The sequence below is a fragment of the Malurus melanocephalus genome, unplaced genomic scaffold (genome assembly GCF_030028575.1).
Source record: "Malurus melanocephalus ecotype Western Australia unplaced genomic scaffold, MMel_1.1 scaffold_199, whole genome shotgun sequence".
Lineage (NCBI taxonomy): Eukaryota > Metazoa > Chordata > Aves > Passeriformes > Maluridae > Malurus > Malurus melanocephalus.
The window spans coordinates 273,059-293,363 of record NW_026623431.1 but is presented as its reverse complement, the minus strand read 5'-3'; the positions used below and the strand labels follow the sequence as shown (position 1 = coordinate 293,363).

The 20,305-nt window shown below is 39.9% G+C and overlaps 2 protein-coding genes across 3 annotated transcripts in view; one reads left to right on the top strand and one right to left on the bottom strand.

The window, feature by feature from the left end:
• Positions 1 to 9,325, bottom strand: part of EVC2 (EvC ciliary complex subunit 2) — a 60,441-nt gene extending 51,116 nt beyond the window's left edge. The window contains exons 1-2 of the mRNA XM_057373480.1: positions 9,022 to 9,325; positions 7,101 to 7,155 (exon numbers count right to left, since the gene is read on the bottom strand). Of these exons, the coding sequence (XP_057229463.1) occupies positions 7,101 to 7,155; positions 9,022 to 9,240 (274 nt within the window). The 5' untranslated portion in view covers positions 9,241 to 9,325. The remainder of the gene's footprint in view (positions 1 to 7,100; positions 7,156 to 9,021) is intronic.
• A 14-nt stretch (positions 9,326 to 9,339) lies between these two features.
• Positions 9,340 to 20,305, top strand: part of EVC (EvC ciliary complex subunit 1) — a 47,307-nt gene continuing 36,341 nt past the window's right edge. For both annotated transcript variants that reach the window (XM_057373478.1, XM_057373477.1), the window contains exons 1-6: positions 9,340 to 9,525; positions 12,500 to 12,610; positions 15,029 to 15,112; positions 15,628 to 15,860; positions 16,776 to 16,860; positions 19,081 to 19,179. In XM_057373478.1, coding sequence (XP_057229461.1) covers positions 9,355 to 9,525; positions 12,500 to 12,610; positions 15,029 to 15,112; positions 15,628 to 15,860; positions 16,776 to 16,860; positions 19,081 to 19,179 — 783 coding nt within the window. In that variant the 5' untranslated portion in view covers positions 9,340 to 9,354. The remainder of the gene's footprint in view (positions 9,526 to 12,499; positions 12,611 to 15,028; positions 15,113 to 15,627; positions 15,861 to 16,775; positions 16,861 to 19,080; positions 19,180 to 20,305) is intronic.

The window sequence follows — 20,305 nt, the reverse complement described above, 5'->3', positions numbered from 1 at the left end:
CTTGGTGCAGAGTCCAGCCAGGGATGGGACTCATGGTACCAATGCTCTGTGTGCACACARAGCCAGATACTCTTTCTCAAAGCTCAAAATCATTCCGGGCAACAGAGACTGACTGAGGTAAGATAGGAAACAGAGATGGGATTTGTTCCACAAAACCCAGCAGGAGTCAGAACAAAACTGTTTGCTCCYCAAGAAACTCCCACATACCCCACAGAAAACTTCCGGCAATTTAAATGTTAAACATTTAATGCATGAACTAAAAGGTTTAAGCCATAAGTCAACTGTTAATATTTTCAACTCAAAGAAACTTTCAGCAAAGCATAAAGAACTGAAACAATCCACAGTGTGAGGGGCATCAGTGCTAAAGATATTCTGCTTCAAAGATACAGCATTYCAATTAAGTACTGACCTTGCCAGTACATATTCAGAACTGAAATACTTCACATTTCAGGAAGAGTCTAAGTTACACTTCAGTTGAGCTGAAATGCCATCAAATCAAATGATCCTCAATTTAGTAATTAGCAATATAAATGCTAGTTTATACTCTTAAATTTTTATAAAAGATTTGTCAGTGATATTACACAAAGTAACAGGCATTGTTTTGAAATCATATCACTTTGATCTACTAAAGTAAAAGCACCTATGACATCAATAAAAGAAGATTATGCTAAAAATAAATAATTTAATATGTTAAACTGAYAAAACATAAAGCTGCTGAATTAAGAGAAAAATGTAATGAAAATTTAAAATTATAGCTGGTTGTCTATGTTTAAAGATACTTTTTTCATTCTTTACTTACTATTATTSTCATTTATTACTTATTTTTAAATCAATCATCAGCAACATACATTAATATGAACAAAAACTCCCACTGAAAGGCAGGTAATTTTGTGAAATTACTTTTTTATGAAAAAGCCTATTACATATTAATAAAATATGAAAAGCTGAAGACACTAAAATCTCATTAAAATGAGAAGCAGCATTTTTTTGAAAAGCCACTGCTTTGTAAGAAGAACATTATAGGGAAATACAATTAGGTGCGTTTAGAAAAAGCATGAACAGAGCATTCAGAACTGGACTCTTAAAAGAAGCCTTAAAGCATTGATGCACGTGAATCACTGAAAATAATTCTGTWAACATAATGAATGAGATGCAATCCTGTTGCTTACAGAACCCAGGTGGACATGTGCACCTTGGGGAGCTTCCCTGTCTTCATGTTAATTGGGAGTAGTWTATACTGGACAAAATTGTAGATATATGGGCCAGGGAAAGCTGTCTATATTTTATGATCAGTTTTAATTCACTTCTCTAAGTTTTACTTAAAATTTGAAACACTGATAAACAATGCAACAGACTTGGACTAGTTTAGGGACTCTAAAAACAACATTGTAAACTTGGTGACAACAGGAATACATACAATTACAACACCAAATGTCCACGTATCTTTGGTGTTGGAATTTTTTCAAGACAGTCATGTATGGCATATTTCTATTTCAAGACTAAGCAATGGCCCAAATCACTCAGAATGGAACCAGTGCTGAATTTTCAGTACAGACCTGCTAAATACCAATCTGAGCCCACCTGGTCATGGCATTCCCTAGCAGATCCAAATGTACTGTGGCTCTAAACCTGCTTCTGACTACTGAATCAAGCAGTTTTGTATAGGTATATTCAAACAATGAAGAAGATTCATTTTATATATGCTGTATCTCTCATACATTAATGCAATTGTCACCCCATTCCTATGAAGGTGGAGCACCAATTCTCCTTTTTGTTTTCTTAGCTGACTACAGGAAATGCACTTTCCATTGCAGTAAACAGAAACCCTGAATGAAGAYATGGAGCTTCTCTGTAGGGCTTTCTAACAGTCAGAAGTCAAAATGACAAAATGAATGAACTATTTTGAGCAACTACTACCTTAAAAGTGYTTCTTGTTTGGCAAATAATTTCCTTCTGAATTTTGGATTAGGACAGTCAGTCAACAARAAGTGCGTACTTGCTTCATAGAGTATCTTTTGATCTTGTGTCCTGGGTAGTGTAACATCTCCATAAGCACATCCAACTTCATTTCATATGTGACAACAAAGCCTAATACTCCCCCTCTAGAGGTTATCAAGTCCACAGTAACCAGTTTAATTAACTGATCATATTCAATGATTCTGAATAAATCTCTGGATTAATAATTACACTGATGAGTCTGTTTTCAAGCTGTGCTTTGTCATCACTTAAAATCCCAAGATTATGTGCTCAACTCCCAGCAGAAGTCTCCAGGCATGTTATTTGACTGCTCCATCATCAGCAGTTGAAGGCTGGGATTTTGCCAGTTTCAACATTGATGATGATGACAAGGATGTTCTGCAAAACCACTTGAGTCTTCCCAGTAGCCAGTGCAAGGTTTTGCTTAAACAGATTTAAACAATAGGATTCATGTGCATACAGCAACACATGCTACTGCCTTTCTCCAGAATTTTTCTCATCCTTCCTATTAATTTTTAACWATATAGGCTGTTCTAATACCCTGGATCCACAGCCAGTAAAGCYGCACTTTTCTGTAGCATTCTTTTTTCTAGTGTTGACTGTCRTAACTTTTTTTCCAATCCACACATRTTTAACTGGAACAGCTGATCTACAAGAACATAAGTGCTTTTCCACATAACTTGCTGAATACTTAACATCAGACAATATAATTGCATGTATCAATTCMCCTGCTGTCTCTTTTCAGCTAAGTTCCTATTGTAGCTGTAGGATTGTAGATGTCTGCTGGCTGCTTGAAAAACTGGACCCTGAATATCTGATAAAGAATGGTTCAGGCATAAGACATTCTGTGGATTTCACATATATTGTAGATTTCTGTTTGGAAATTGGATTTTTTTTTTAACAAATAGATTTATCTGACCTTGGAAAATACTAACACTTGACTACTGAAGCCTTTCACTGAGAAGCACAGCACTTTCTTTTGGATACCATGCTGCTCAGAAGTGCAATTCATTTCCCTGGTGCCATCAACATTGCTCCTTCAGAGCTGCATCCCAGTTCTGACAGGGACTCTGAGGTCTACTTGTTCCTTCCACTCTATTCTTCCTACAGCTTCAATCTTTGCCATTTTTCTGGCTGTTTTCAGAAAAGCTATTATGAGGCTACATGGTTATCACTTTCATTTTCTAAATTGCAACTATTCCCACTCCTTTTCGAAAGAAAATCTCTGCAAACCAGGGGAGCAGTTTTAGCTTTATACACTGCAGCCCCCTCTCAGCTGGGCTTGCCAGGCTGCCACCAGGCATTCCTGGACTACAGCCCCTCAGGCCAAAACATTTCCCAGCAAGCAAACTAGCAGAGCATGAGGCTTAATCTGGGGCTTTCCTGTAAACATGTCAAAGATGCCAAATGAAACAGTTAATCARAGAAAGACAGTAATTTCACTTTCTTTTGACATGTAAGACAATATCACCATCTTTAAGAAGAAATGTTCTTTGTTTTGTTTTTTCTTTTAATTAAAAATTCCACATTTTTATAAGGCATTGTCAAACTTTCAAATATTTTATCTTACTTTTAATTAGAACATTAGTAAAATGTTTTCCTATGATTTAATTCTACATAAACCCAGTATAAACACATACGCCAGAACCCTGTCTTAAATTGCATATTCCTAGCTAATTACCAGTGCTGGTAGGTAGACTTTGTAYTGAATTTCAAAATGAAAACATGAAAATAAATATTAATATAGCTGCAACAGCTGGAAGATTGGTGTAACATTTAACCACTCACGTTCCTGTAGTATTCACTCAATCCCCCATGTGCAGTGCCACTGCCACATGAAATGACAAATGCACAGTTGATCAGAACAGTCTCTGCTACTTAATGTTCAATTTTCTTTGTAGTTCTCCCTAGGTAGTTATTTGCCACTCCAGCTTTGTGCACCATTGCCTTGGGTGGTGATATATTGCTCTTCTGGGCTTCCAGCTGCCACACTCAAGACACAGGCAATATGCTTAGGAAGGAAAGCTCCCCAGTGCCAGCCCTCTCTGCATTCCCTTGCTGCTCTGGGAATGCAAACACCGAGGATCTGACCTAGTACAAAAAGCACATGCTGTCTGGAAAGCGTGGTGACAATAGGTCTGTGTTCATATATATTGGGGGTAGAAGGATGGGTATTCTAAGAAAAAAATTGTCCCCTGATCATGGTCAGTGTATTGCATTTTGCTTTGAAATTACTTCTGTGTAAGGACATGGACAGGGCACAGCACAAGCCTTGACTACTGGACTCAATGGGCTGAGTCATGATAGAAGGTAAAGTGAAGGTTACTCTTGGCTACAGCAATTAAACAGAGATGAGAGAAAATTAAAATAGTYTTACAATAGGTTTGCATCAAATACTCCAGTATGTCCTTAAGGTTCCTGTACCRTCACAGCCCATACTAAGCAGTAGAATGGCAAATTACAGTAGGAAAGGAAGGACTMTGACAAGTTTGTGAAATTTCAAATTCAGAATTAAAAATGAGAGCATTAATTCTAATTTATGGCTCTCAAGGGCTGAATATTTCAATTCAGATTCCACAGTCTCATTTGCTTACYCACCATTAATTTATCAGCAAAGCTTTGAACATCTTGCTTTGTTTCAGTGGGGAAGGAGTTAAGTATACTCACTTGCTATATTTTTGTTGTTATTCTAAATTACTACCTGTCTTGAAAACCATCCAGGATATAAGATCCAATTTGAAGTCCTTTCAATTACACACAACAATGAACAGGCACAGGTAGCAATTTACGGTATTCAGTTTTGAATGTTGCATTAGCTTTTCTTGTTACAATGTCAAAGAAACTATGGGCATCAACAAGAAAAAAAAAACAAATCTGCTTTCCAGGCCTGTTTTGAGKAAGTCAGAGCAGACTCAAATACAACTCTCAAAAATCCACCGTGTTTCCCAGCCACAGGAATATTCTGGGGTTGTCTTTTCTCATCTTATGCAGAAACAACTCCAAAAAGTTTCCAACAGAAACACTGAGATCAGYGTACTGTCACAAACCATTTCACACTTCAGCACACTGCCAGTCTCAATGACAAAGGTTTTATGCAGAAGTTCTCATCTCTCTGTTTTCATCCGGAACTTCTTCACTAAGMACTAAAGAGTCTAGTACTCTGATTAGGCAAATCACTAAAATTTTAGTTTTAAATACACTAAAAATTKATGTTTACTAGAATGGGACAATTGTCAGTTATAAAATCAAGCATATAATTCAGTGCTTGTAGCAATACCTCATTTAACACAACTATTTACCTACTAAAAAATACCAGAATTTCACAGAATCAGAATAATTGAGGTTGGAAAAGATTCTCAAGACCAGCTTCAAACCCAGCAGTAGACCACCACTAAACCATCTCTCTAAGTACACATCTTTTAAATACCTCTGGGGACAGCATGGTGACTCAACCACCTCCCTGGAAAGACTTTTCCAATGCTTAATACCCCTTTCCATGAAGACATTTGACCTAATATCTAAACTAAATCTCCTCTGGCAGAACCTGAGGCCATTTTGTTTCATCCTGTTACCAGAGAGAAGAGGCTGACCCCCACTTTACTACAACTCCGTTCAGGTAGCTGTACAGAGTGAYAACATCCCCCTGAGGCTCCTTCTCTCCAGGTTAATTAACCCCAGCTCTCTCAGCTGCTCCTCATAAGACTCATTCTCCAGTCCCTTCACCAGCTTTGTTGCCTTCCTCTGGACACGCTCCAGCACCTCAATGTCTTTCTTGTGAGGAGCCAACTGAAGACAAGATTTGAGGTGTAGTCTCCCCAGTATCTAGTTCAAAGCAACACCACTTCTCTCATCCTGCTGGCCACACTATTTTAACCACTAACAAAAACATAATGCCTGTCAAAATCCTCCACTTTTTTCAGCACCAGAAGGTTCTTCTTAAGTATAAAACGGAACTAATTTCCTCTCTTAGTGGATGGTACATTAATAATTTGCAACCCATCAGAAAGCAAGATGCACACACAGCAAAGATGACACTGAATAAATACTGAGAAAAAACAAGCTCAGCAAATCTGAATTACTTGCTTTCATATTTAAATTAATAAACTCATTTGTGAATGAGCCATGGCACCGGGTAAAGAAATTAGAGGTATCTCACTAGATGACTGCTTCAAAGCATGCAATYTCTTGGCAGATGCCAAATCATCTCTTGGGGAACGATAGAGATGGAGAGGTTTATTTCACAAACTGTGTTGCTCTGTTAAYGAGCTATGTAAGTCCAAACCTTTCAGGATATACTCATCACCACATCTGGGTGAAGTAGAACACTATTTATAATACACATACAGAAACTAAAGACCAGAGACTCAGAGAAACTAAGTGAATTGCTCAATTTACATAAAGAGCCTGTGGCAGTCAGCCYTCAGATGCTGCTACTCCAAGCTCTAAGGGACTTCTCTAAGTATCAGGGTACCTTGTTTTCAACAGATTAGGCAACTACCACTGGAGATGTTCACTGTACCTGAGATCACTGACAAGAATACTTGATATCTGCTGTAAAGAGCACAATCACCCCACTAACAGTGCTAGGCCCACTGTATCTGTCAGTCTTTAACCCACTACATCTAACAGTCTTTGACAGTCTTTGTTCCAAGACAAGGTGTTATTAACTATTGTAATTGCTGAGATCTTTAAAAATAGCTTCAAGAGTAGATATTGCAACAGTGTTGGCAAATGCACAGGGGTTAAGCTAGCTTATGAAAATGAACAAGGTCTWGATCAGCTTTAATTAATATGGGTTTTTCACAAAATTGGGAGCTCTGGACATCAGAGAATGTTCCCCTACATCATTGTTTAATACTGAAAAGGGCTCCTCCTGAAAATGATTCAGAGCAGGGTATGAACTGAGSTCTTCTCATAAGGGCTTCCTTCTAGATGAGCCCTTCAGGGAACCTAAAGCACCCTTGTTCCTAACTGCTGTGCAAATACTCCCCTTTGGCTCATGACTGAGAGTCCCACTGATGTCAGCAGCCCCACCAGAGCACAGTTCCAGGCCCCTGCTCACCTTCACACCCATGTCCTGGGATTCTCACAATGCAGAGAAGAGAAAGGAAACAGTTGCATACCTGCCATTCCTAGGCACCCCATCTCTTTCTGAAGCCAAAGATCATCTTCAAAAACCTAGAAGAGAGCAATCATAAAAAATAACTGTTTTCATAAATGTCTATTATTGAACTTTATGCTGAATTTATGCTTCTCAGTAACACAGAATCCTAGCTCACAAAGCCTCAGGTTCCCCCAAAATTAACTACCAGAAGAGACAGAACATGGCTCTAGAGGTCTCCCACAGCTTGTTAAGCAGTATGAAGCTCTGCTGCCCACTGTGGATATAGACACTTGGGGATCAAATGGAACTTACACTTCATATTATCAGGCTGAGTCTCTGCACAATAGTGGASCTGGACTGGCTATTAGTTTGCTTTCATTAAATAATCTTTCTGTGCCATTTTCAAAGGCATATTTGAGGATGCAGGGAAATCTGATCATTAGGAGGCAGCAGGAAAGTGTCTGTATTAGATGATCAAGTCCACTGACATTACATTTATTTTTCCTCTGGAGAACTAAAAAGAGTCTTTCAGAGCGGCCACATGCCAAAACTGAAGCTTGCAAGGGAATCTGTGACAGCCTCCTGCTCATATCTGGACTGCAGAGACTGCTACAGTAATCAYAGCTCAAAACATCAGTAAAAGAAACCAGTGTTTTCAAAGATTTTTATGGCCCAGTGTTTTGATCAAGATGTAGTAGTCATACAAGCAAGTTTTTATTTATCAAAAATGCTTCCTTGCAGGAGCTAACGGAGTTAGCAATGTGGGCTAATTAACAGGGATCTACTGCCTAGTGACATGACCCACACTTGCTGTTTCTGTTTGCTACCAAGCACTGCGTGTGAGTAATGCCAAGTACTGACTTATGTCAACACCACTGTTACAGTACAGCATGTTAAAGGCAATTTTCTTCTTTGCCTGCTCAGGGAAGCCATCACTGATTATTGCTGGAGCTGTAACTTTAGTTACCCTCATATGAAAATATTTTTCACTTCAGACAGGGCACTTTCCCTCCACAGAACAGAAAATGCAAGATATCTCACAAATTCAGATGTATCACGAGCCCTGGGGTTTAAGGAGCCTCTAGAAAACATGTCTATACATGCAGGATTGGAAGCAACTCTCTCAGAGGACCAAGAAGGGATTAAGAAAGCAACATTTGCATATACATGCAGCCCACTCTGAGCAGCTCTGGGAGATCCTGGGTACCGAGCTCTTCACTAGAAGCTATTTCTAAATATCTTGTTGTACAGCTCTTCCTGCTCTCCACAATTCTTATACAYAAGYTGAGSCAGGGTCACCCGGAGCAGGTGRCACAGGAACACCTCCAGGTGGGTTTCGAATGYCTCCARAGAAGGAGACTCCACAACYTCCCGGGGCAGCTGTTCCCATGCTCTGATACATTCAAGGCAAAAAAGTTCTTCATGTTGAGACAGAACTTCTTTTGTCTTACTTAATGGCCATTGCTCCTTGTGTTGTCACTGGGTACTACTGGAAAGAGTCAGACCCATTCTCTTGACACCCACCTTTGAGATATTTACTAAAGTAATATTGAGATCCCTTTCTCAGCCTTCGCTCCTCTAAACAGGCCCAGCTCCCGCAGTCTCTCMTAAGAGAGATGCCCCACACCCWTCATCACTTTCGTGGCCCTTTGCTGGACCCTCTCCAATATTTCCTTATCTTTTTCGCACTGAGGACCCTGTCCAGAACCTTTTGGCTTCCTCGCCACGCCGATCCCCGKCAGCTTTTCGGGACTGCCCTCAGCTCCGGTGCCTGGGAAGCGGCCGCTGCTCCGCCGGGCCCCGCTCCCGAGCGCCTGCCCTGAGCCCGCCATCGGCCGCGCTGAGATGCCGCCCCCCACCCGCACACGGCGGGCACAGCGCGGGCACAGCGCGGGCACACGGCGGGCACAGCGCGGGCACACGGCGGGCACAGCGCTTACCCCAGCCGCCGTCCGACCGCAGGGCTCCCGGGGCGGGCCCTGCTCGGTGGCCGCGGTGAGGGGCTGGGCGGGCGCGGAAGGGCCGCCGGGGAGCAGCGCCAGCAGCAGCCCGGCCAGCGGCCACCGCATGGCGGCAGGCGGACCCTCCGCGGGTGCGGACGGCACCRCGGAGACTTTCCAAGCGCTGCCCCAAATCAGGCCGGGCCTCAGCCGCCGCATCCATCCGCCATCGGTCTCCTCCCACCGCAGCGAGGGCGGGGAACGGAGGCCCCCCGAGCAGCGGGACCTCCCCCCATGCCCTGCCCTCTCCCTGCGCGGGCCCGGCCCGCTGCTATGGCGGCCGTCGGGCACTGCCTGCGAGCCGTGGGGCTGCAGTTCTGGGCGGACTCGCTGCAGGCGCTGCCCGCCCTGCTGGCCCCCGCCGTGCTGCTGGGGCTGTTGCTGGGCGCCGCCGCCGCCGCYCTGCTCTGCCGCTGCGCGCTCGGGCCGCGCCGGGGCGGAGAGGTACGCGGGGCCGGCGGGAGGGAGGCGCGGGCCGGCCTCGGGAGAGCAGCTCGGGGGACCGGGAGTGCTTTGCGAAGGTTTGAAGGGCGGAGGGCTCGGGAGGTGCTGCCAGCCGCCTCTGCCCGCTGCACGGGACAGCCCGGGGCGAGCGGCACGGCGGCGWGCGCTCTGCAAGGGGGGTAGGTGCGGAGCCCCGTAATTCCAGCCACACCTCCGCTAGAAAGGATTTCACTACTTCCTTTAAGTAGTTGCTGAAACAAACGGGTTGGCTCGAAAAGGAGGCCTGTGTAAGTGTTTATGCGTTCTGAGTGTTGCCCCGCCGGCCCTCGTCTGTAACACTGGGGCCCTAAAAGTTGCTTCTCGCAACCACCGCGCTTCGTGCGCGACGCTGTGTTGCTTTTGGCGATAATGGCAGATGTACCCGGTTTGCAGAAGSTTTGTGAGATAATTGAAAATAAACACAGATTTCCACCCTAAACCAGTAATCTTATTTCGAAAGTATTTTACAGATTTCTCCAAGGTTCATTTTACACTCAGCGCAGAGTATTAGTACTAAGCTCCAGCAATAACTTTGCTCTGAGGGTGCACACATGGATACCGAAGAAATAAAGGAGCCTGAGCACAGCTGACGGTTTGCTTGATGCCAAGCTAACAGTGTTTTCTAAAGTGTGTGATTTTGTTAATAACACACTTGCCATTCTGCTTTAGGTACTGTGGTGGATGGTTCGTATGTCTTTATTACATAGTGCTTGTTGGCACTGAAAGGTTGGAGAGGCAGCACACACCCACAGAAAGCACTACCAGGCAGAGATATTTTCTGATAATTATTATTGATCCATGCTTCTTTCCCCCACTGCATTTAGTCCCAGGTCATGCTGGATTGACTGGATKTAGCAGTGGTTGGTGCTGGCGCAGCTGGGGAATCTGAAGCCCTGCAGGGTTCTGCCAGCCTGCAAGTGGGGGGTCTGGTCTGGCTTGGGTTTTCCGCACACCCCTTTTGAGCTGTAACAGCTCTGCTGTGTGTGTGTATCTGCTAGTGTCGATCGTCATTAAACATGACATAGGAGACAAATTCTCTTGCTCCCAGCTGCTTTTAAGTTGGAGGATTGAAACTCTGTTTGAAGCCAGATTTTAGCCTAGTAATGGAGGCACTTCAAATSCTGGATCAATGCATCCTGGGCAAGTACAAGCCTTTCTGATTCARTTGCTCATTTTCCCTGCCTTAATAGGTCTATCTTTATTGTACTGCCAGTACCAACTCAAACGTAGCCATGAACAATTTTATCCTTTATGTCATAAATGTCAATAGGGAATAGAAWCTGTCAGTTCTCTCTGGCCTGGATCTTCAGATACATTTAGAGGTTTAAATGCCATTAAAATCAATACTGCTGGCGTAAAGGCGTTATTTATTTTGAAAGCAAAAACATTGCTTTCTGGTGCATACAGAGGTCATTGCAGGGTGGGCAGGTGGTATCTTATGGCTCTGATTTCCCAAATCAAACAGGGTAGCCTTAGACTGTTCCTTCTTCCCAATGTCTTCCTCATGGATGCTATGGAGCAAGCAGGTGGTGAACTGCACCTACTGCAGCCTTCTGTGTCCAACATGAAAGCAGGGATAGCTTTCCTGAGTATACCATGTTCCATTTCAAGCAACTAAGTTATCGTTAGAGTGAGAGCAGGGCAAGTACCTGGCGTCTAAAGCAGCTTTAAGCACCATAATTAGCCAACAGCATTTGTCATTCGGCCCCAATGAATCATTATTTTATAGATCTCTAAATCTGTTGGACTTGGATGCATGGAGTTAAGTTCCWCATTGGTTTGTTGATCTGTACATATGAAACTTGGATAGTTTTAAGAAGAAATCTTTGTGGGTAACTAATAAGTAACAAGATGTAACAAGATTGTTGAGGGAGATTTGTAACTGTTCTTTTGTCATAAGTAGATTGTTAGGAACCAGCATCTGCACTTCACATCTTAAAGGCTAACCCAATAATATCTGAATTACTGCACAATCTAAATTCCAGAGAAGTGACAGAAGCAAGTCATAAGGAATTAAACGTATTCAAAGGCTGGGCTGTTCTCCATATTCTGGGATAATGGACTGCTTTACATAGCAAGTGGCCAAATAATTCAAGGTGGACCTTTCCATAGGACAGTGGCATGCATGGTGGGTGCAGCTGTATCATTAGACTACACCAAAAAGTTGTCAGTGGATTGAAAACCCGAAAAAGAATTTAAAAAGTAAATGTRGCATGGTGGCCATCTTTTCCTTCACAAAAGAAAAAAARTAAATTCTTCCAATGCCATGCTTGGAGGCACATTCCTATTGTTTTCTGAACTAYAGAATGTGTAGGGAAGATCATTTGTACTAGAGGTTTCATTCCCACACAGTCTATATCCCTACTAGTGGCTTTTTGTGTTTGGGAAGTGAGGTCAATAATATGAACTGCTTTTGGGGAACRAAGTTGATGAACATTTTCTCGTAGTTACTTCTTCCTGACAGGAATTTTAACACACTTGAAGCTTCATTTAGGAAGTTTTTCTYGTAGCAGGAGAGCAAAAATACTTGGCTTTCTCTTTATTGCTGGCAATTATAGGCAATTTTAGTTAACTTGCTCTAATTGAAGATGTTTGAGTTCAGMCCAGGAGTTTGCAGTTGACTCCATAGTCTGTAGTAAGTCATTTTGAGAGCAGATGGGTTGATTTGACATGTTCACAGCCTCTTAAAACTTTTTAGATTAAAATTCTACTTCTGGAATGACAAGTTTTAAAAGTTCATTAATTTTAATTATTCTTTTCTCAGTATGTAAAGTTTTCATTCATTTTCAGATTGTATTTTTSCAAAATTTTCAACTAATACTGGAATAATTTTCATGATGGAGACATGAATGTATTCAGGCTGCTGTCAAAGATGTTTCCAGTTAATTTGCATGATTTCAAGTGTTACATTTTATGTTATCTCTTGGAATTTCAGAAAGATGATTCCCAAAGACTTCTGGAAAACTTCAACCCGGACGAAAAAGAGCACCCGCTCATGAAAAGTAAAGCAGACCTCTATGCATCAAAAGAGGAAATGGTGCTGGAGGTAAAGCTCTGCTGTTGTAGGTGGATGTCCTTTTTGTTGCAAGTAGCAATGATCGTGTTCCGGGCTGCTCCAAATTGTCTTGAGTGGGTTTGGGGAGAGACTTTAAAAAGTGTTCAGCAAAAGTGTAAGATGGAGAGCAGGAGCTGATTGCTGTTTATGAATGAAACCATTTTGAGCACTCATTCYCCTTAAGAATTCCATTTCACTTGGGGGACTCTTTGGATATTTTAATCAAGATCCTGAGTTCTTTTTGGACAGAGGCTTTGCTTTCATCTGTGCTTAGTTTCAAAAGGCTGATGGGATAAATTTACACTATTGACATAAGAAAAAGTTTGTAAGTATTGGAAGACCACTGTGGTGAGTTAGGATTCAAGCACAATTAGAGACAGAACTTAACCCACCCTCAATGAAAACAGAGTGACTTAAGTAACTATTTTTTGTAATAGTCCAAAATAACTGGAGAACCAGTCCTACTGGGTAATCAGTAAGTCACTGCCTTTCACCCAAAGCTGGTTTGAGTGCCCTTGATGAAGCTAAAGATTGTGATTTAAACTGCACATTTAAAAATGTGGAGTTCAGCTGACTCATTAAATTATACATAAATACATACATAAAATGTCAGTCAAAACCAACCACTATGGTGCTGAGCTTGTAACAATAGCTGATTGCAGGATTTCAAGAAAATGGTATTGTTAACATTTAAACTGTTGGTAATGAATCTTCATTGCAGTTCTGTGATCAGGAACAGTGACAAAACATGCTCGGTTATATTGCTTGAGTTGAAGTAGAGTATAACAAATGAGCATGGATTAAGTTATATATTGATGTSTAAATCCTGTAAGAGAACCTACACACTTTTACATCTTTATGCATATTACCTGTGYTTTTGAAATGGGATCACAGTCTTTTAAAGGTGATCATTCACRACTATATTCACTGCCCAAGCATGGCTCATTTATAAGACATTAAGAAGTAACCTTGTTATTTGAGGGGACTTTGTCCCACCTGTTTGTCTAACTACTGAAGTTACATGTATATATWTTTTYTTTTAATTTGCTCTGATTTCCAAAGGCTTTTGCTGTTACTAGAATCAAATTGGCAGTTTATGAAGAAGCATAAATGGAAAATGCTTTTAATTAGGTTAGAGCACTTCAGAAAAACAGGTATTTTCATTCTGAGACTTTCCACATTGCACTAATACCATAATTACTTTGTTAATAATAATTGTGCCTCATGCCTGCTGAGAAGCAGGATGTATCAGTTCTAGCACACTGCAATRCAACTTTCCAGCTCTGGGCTGGCTGCTCTGCCTTCAGCCACTGCAGAGCAATGGCTCTGTCCCCTCCTGCCCCTGATGAGGGAGCACTGCAGCACTGGGACTGCTCACTATGGGCAAGTGTTTACCTTGCTGCCCCCATGCTTTTAACTTCATCAGTAAACCAAAAAATGGAAGTAAGTGAAATGGAGATGAAAAAGTGCAATGATAGCAGTCTAATGAATTACACAGTTTGCTCTTCTCTTTCAATTTCTTAGTATTGTGCTTTGATATTTTGTAGAAATAGTATTAGTGCTTTGATATTTTGTAGAAAAAAGCTGTATTAAAAATCCCTGTGTTTTGACAAATCTAAGTCTTTCATTGTATTTGACAAAACTGAAACAGATAAAATGGGAAATCCTGGTGCTCAGATTTACACATTTTATCTGCTGWTTATAGCCAAATTTTTATTAAGCCRTACTTAAATTYTCAAAACAAAGCTGATGATCCCATTTTTCCAGCATCTGGGAAACAGCAGTAGTAGAAAGTCGGATTACGTGATACAGTAAATTGCATTAAAAAGATCCATTATCTATTAAAAGTTCTTTGGAAAAACATTGTTATTTTCTCTGGATTTTGGGTAAGGGTTGTATTATAAAAGTTCTTCCTGGAAAAACAAACAAAAACAAAAAACAGCATCTAGTTTTGCTTAATTTATTGTTTCTTATTTAAAGACAGAATTTATAGCCATGGTGTTATCTATGGAGCTTATCATCCTTTAGTTGTTTCTGTTAATAAGATGATTACAGTCTCAGGTAAAATCTTTAGTTGTTGTTAAGGGTAGGGAAGTGGATGACAAGACACAAAATGAAAATACTTTGCAAAAACCCAATGTTGCCTATTTTCTCCTGGAGGATTAAAAACATTTTGTGGCAGTAGTAATGACAAAAGTTCTCTTTTCAGGTTTTCCTGCTCTGAATGAGCCWTATGAGAAGACTTCTTGCACCAAAGCAGAGACAATCAATAAGCAGTTAGTTATCAAGAGTAACATTTGTTACATAAAACTTTGTTTTGTGTAACAAAAAAAKGGCACACATACTTAGAATGAATACTTGCCAGCTCTGCTACTGTTCCCAAATGGTTTTCTGTTCTTTTTCATRCAGGAAAGTGAGTCTCCTCTGAGCAGTAACATCACAGCATTTGCATTAAAGGCAAAAGTGGTCTATCCCATCAACCAGAAATTTAGGGTAAGGTTTTACATTTTTCTTGTAAAAATTAATGACAATCATTCTGTGTCAGAGTAAATTGTCAAGTCAAGTGATGGAAGAAAATGTATTGCTAGTCTGCTTAATCGGGATCTTTCTTTTTTTGTAGTCCATATACTCAGGGCTTATTCTGTAAGGCATCAACTGTTTTCAGCTCCCCCTGAAACCTGCAATGCTTTGCATGGTGTCCAGTCAATTTTCACTGTGTTTAAGAGAGCTTGTCTGCCCCTTAACATTAGTGAAAGTTGGATCTATATAAGGAGCCATAAGAAAAATACCTCAAGGATCTAAAGGAGGAAAGAAAGCATGCACCAAGCAGCTAACTGAAACAGAAGARTACTTTGCTGGGCAATGCAAAAGCCTGTCATTTATATGGAAACACTTGCTGTGTATACTGTATAACTTCTTCCTTGAAAGTAAACACTGAAAATTGATGAGATATTTGTTTCCTTATTGTGTTGTATTAATTGACCTTGTGAATTTTCTTTGACTTACAGCCTTTGGCAGATGGCTCATCCAATCCATCTTTGCATGAGAATCCAAAGCAGGCAGTTCTGCCTAATCAAGTGGTGGAGACATCTATGTCAGGCAGCCTGGGATCCCTGAGCCAGGGAGACAAAGAGGACTGTAGTTCCTCCACAACAATACATTCCACAACAAGCGACGACAGATTTCAGGCTCGAGCCTTCCTAAAGGTGATCAGCTTCCCTGAGGTGCTGACATGTGAAAGGTAAGCAGTAAAGTTATCCTTGTTTTTGGTCATTTCCTAGGTTTTCAAGACAGTCATTCAAGGAGAAGGAATGCACACAGTCACCACATCAGGACAGGGTTATCTGCTTATAACCCTAAAAGCATTGTTGGGGAGRTTAATATATTAAGCTGTTGGAAGACACCCTGTTCTTTGTGAAATTTTGGGGATCAAAACTTGGGCAAAAGCTGTCTTATAAAAGGTGCATCACTGTTAGGATAAGGAGATCTTTTTGTTATGGTTCATATGCTCAGTGCTTGGCTGGAGACAGAGTCTTCTGCACTCCACTCTGCACTGTGCAATGCCATGTCACGCTGCAGGTGCCTTGAGAACACCCAGTAGTCTGTTCCCTTCATTTTAATGGGTGCCTCTCATGTCTTTCTGTGGGAAAACAGTTCCTCTCTCAGACATACTGCCTGCAGAGATAATTGAAATGGACTGACAGCTCTGATTATCTTTTAGCTGCACCACAGTCAGATACCCCTAGATGAATACATGTGTCCATACTCTCATTAGCATGAATAAGAAAATCATATTTGTTTCATGGGGATTGGGAAAGGTACTAGCAAGGAAGATTTACAAAATATCCACTCTAATTATGGCGGTTTTAATTTAAAGCCATGTTTTGCCTTGCTGTATCCACTCATGTCTATGTTCACCTTGTCTCTYTCTAGAGGAAACTGCAACACCAACTTTATTAAAAGCATGACTTGGTTTTGTTTACTTTTTACATACAGTAATCTTTCCTGGAAAAGAAGACAATGTRGAAATAAAGTGACTTCACTTCTGTTTTGGGGCGGTGTTTTTAGGAAAATTTAGTTGTTAAATGAAATATTGTGTTGTCCTTTTATGTAACCATCATRTAGATTGTTAACGCACTTTTAATCTTTGTTTTAGTTTTGATGTTAAGCTCTGCCTTTGCAGTCTTATTTTAAAAGATCTCATGCTTCTTGATACTGAACTCAGGAAAGAAAAACATGTGGTAGGTACTTATATCTCATTTGCAGCTCATTGTTTTGAACATCCTAATTGAATATCAGTTTAGGAAATAATAAACAGCTGTCTAGCTGGGATGTAGTGTGGCAGAGTTGCATTTCTACATTGCTGTCTCTATTTGTTTTCTCCTGTTCTGCATATATATGAGTTTCATAAAGAAATAAAATRTAGTGAAGTATACTGGTCTGTGAAATATCAATATAGGAAATACAAAAATTTGGTTTTAAACATACTCCAGAGAATAACATACAGCACTTGAGGCTCATAATAAGAGGTAATAAATTAATTATTTAATAGATGAGTTTGTCTTAAGGACAAACTTTCTTGTTTTTGTGTTGCAACTCCAAAGACTTCAGGCTTTTGGAATAAAATTGAAAATTCAGTTCACCTGAATCAGTACCGTTGTGATAATTGTTGTGATTTTGTAGGACTGAGGAATTAAGGTACCATTTAAACCATAGATAACTACCTACATCAAGTCATGTCCAAAACTGACAAGGAAAAAAGAAAAACCCTCAGAAATGTACAATTACGGCCACAGGATACTCAGTAACATTTTTTTATGGTGGCTAGTTATGATCAGGTCATTTCATCATTTCATCAGCATCATTTCTGCTGCTGAGTTTTAGCTCAGTTAATACAAATTTGGACATAAAATCTATAGTTTTCTCCTCCCCTCTTTTCTTGGGCTCTGTTTAAACAAATTGGTCATTTCTGTTACAATTTATTAAATCCACTGAGAATAGTTCAAAKGGTGAGATTTTCTGAAGACATTTTKCACACAYCCAARGAAAGAAACAGGAAAGTAAACCTGGGAAGCAGTTTSTCATCTTCTGGATTATCCCCATCTAATTAGATGAGAAAGGGAATTTATGATCAGATTCTGGAAGGAAGTTTAGCTTGATTATTTTAGGTTGAACTTGATCTCAAAGTTAATCATCAGTTTCTAAATGAAGGTAAGTAGCAACATAGTGACGTAATCACAGAAACACRGAGAAAATGAGCTTAACACACTTCRTGRYTCACCAGWYATYAYTACAAATGGCTTTGGCCTTTAGYTGAATATTTAAATAGCTTAATATTTTTGCTAGAAGGAACAAAGGGGGGAAAATAAATCAGTCTGAGAATAGTTTCTTCCTGTCCCACTCTACTTTCTCTGATTTCAGTGTTTTTTAGCATCAGGTCTAAGGAAATATATTATTTCCTTTCAATCTTCTCCTGAACCCTTTTTTCCTCTTTTACAGTATATGGTATCTTGGTAGTGTGTTCAAAACTTGTCAAACTCSTATCCAAAACATTTGCAAGTGAGATCTAAAACATGACTGCTTTATGGTTTTCTCTTCTACTGAGCTCTGATTATAATAAATTTTCCAGATTTAGCTCAGCTGACATGTTGCCTTCAATAACTGTTTTTATATGTAAATACGTATTTATTCATGTTCTTACATGTTTTAAGCAGGCAAGTTCTGCATCATCTTGTTTTCAAGATTATGAGTAACAGGCAGATGGCTGTTAAGTTTCACGTATTTTTATTYCCACACTGGAAAATGTTGCAGCATTTAGAAATGAAGTGAATTAACCTTACACTGAAACTCTAATTGAGGCAAGAGGGGAAAAGGTTAAGCCAAAGTTTTYCTAGTGTTAAAAAAGTTCAAAAACATCTTTTGGAAGACACACAGTCTTAAACAGAAAAAAAAGCACACAACTGCAAAATAAGTATTTTTCTTGCAAGAAAAGCTAGCTAGAGTTTGAGATGGTTGCTTTCSAGTTGTGTATAAAAATGTTTGACGTATCATGTGGCTGACTACAGTTGAAGTCAGAATAATGAGTCTTTAGTATATTTTGAATAGTTAGTATCTTCCAGTTTAGGGCTTCATTAAACTTTAGAAAAATGGGCTTTGTRTTTTCAAGTGATCTGCAATTTGTCYAGTCAAGARTAGTYTCAAATGTGTCTGTCTGGTTAMAAGGATRTRTGAGATTATRTCCTTGCCTTTGTTARAGTGTAACACCATCTTCCAGTATCKTACTRAAGCCAGAACAAAGAATTTTTCATWGTGGTAGTACTAGAGAGTTGCTGKTGATGTACTTCACTTATGATTCACTGTAATGTCCCTGATYGATTTAAATCAGCAAAAGCTATCACAGAGATGTCGTTACAATGACAATCAGGCACTTAACTGTGTTTTGTTTGCTTCCTTTTAAACAGATGTTTATCCAGGTTTTCAAAATATACCTCACAGACTTACATSGTAAAAAGAAGATTACTGATGATTTGTTGAAGCAGTTCCTTTTAAATCAGGAAAATGTAAGTGGGTTTGTTGGTTAATATTTACAGCCACACAAAATAACAGTTAATCTTACTACCACAGCAGGCCATTTCASCTACTCCTTTTAAATATCAATGTCATTTGTAATCTGTTTCTGAAGAAATGCAAAGAAACTCTCTTGTTAYAATCTTTCTCCATTACCTTGTATGCTTTTCCTCTTCGTTGTTGTATGAAGTGAACTGTGTAATCTGTTAAAGAAAAAGTACTTTGTAGTTGAATCCATTTAAGCAAACAGAACATTTTGAATCCTGTTCACTCAAATGTAATAATTTCTAATTATCAGGAGCTTTGTTTGGTCCCATGTATCATTGCTGATAATAAAATAGCAGGAAATAAAGTAGCAGTRTGAAGCTCAAGGCTTTCATCAGGGGAAAATATACTAATTTTCCTCATCATCCTTTTTTCTTTCATGCACTTGTATCAAAGTCCATATGCCATTTCTGAACTGGAAGACACACATTTGCAGTCAATATGCATTTCAGTTGGAGTCACAGTACTATTTTTAATGTTGTTAGAAGGAAAAAAAAACTCTACAAAACTATAGAAAATAGAACAGCTATTGGTTCCACTTTCCAGTTTCCAGTCACAGAAAAAACTGGATTGAAAAGCACATCTCGAAATCATCTGGTCCAGCCTCCTTTAGGAAGTTTGACTTTATGTGAGCTGATCCAGCCCTGATCCAATCCAGTGTTTGGACTGAGAGCAACCTAATCACAGTACCAATTATTTTTTTCTTACATATGTATGGAATTTCACATTTAGGCATCAGTCTAACAGCTTGTGAGCTCTAGTTGTTGACTTTGTGCTGTCTCACAATCTGTGAATTATTATAAGGARTCTCTGTAATTGTACCCTGTGATTTTTATCCAAATGCATTTTCCATAAAGCACTCTTCTGCCTTAAATCCTCAGGTTTAGTATTAAATCTTATTGTATTTACTAGATAAAAAGTGAAATTAGGTGTGCAAAATCTTTTTACTGGTGGGCTTCTGGTAATGACTTCAAATTATAAACAGAGCTAAGCTGCAATAGGCATGTTTCCTGATAGAGTCTAACCCTCAGTGAAGTTTGAAGGCATTGGTGTCTTCATGCACCTAAGAGGCTG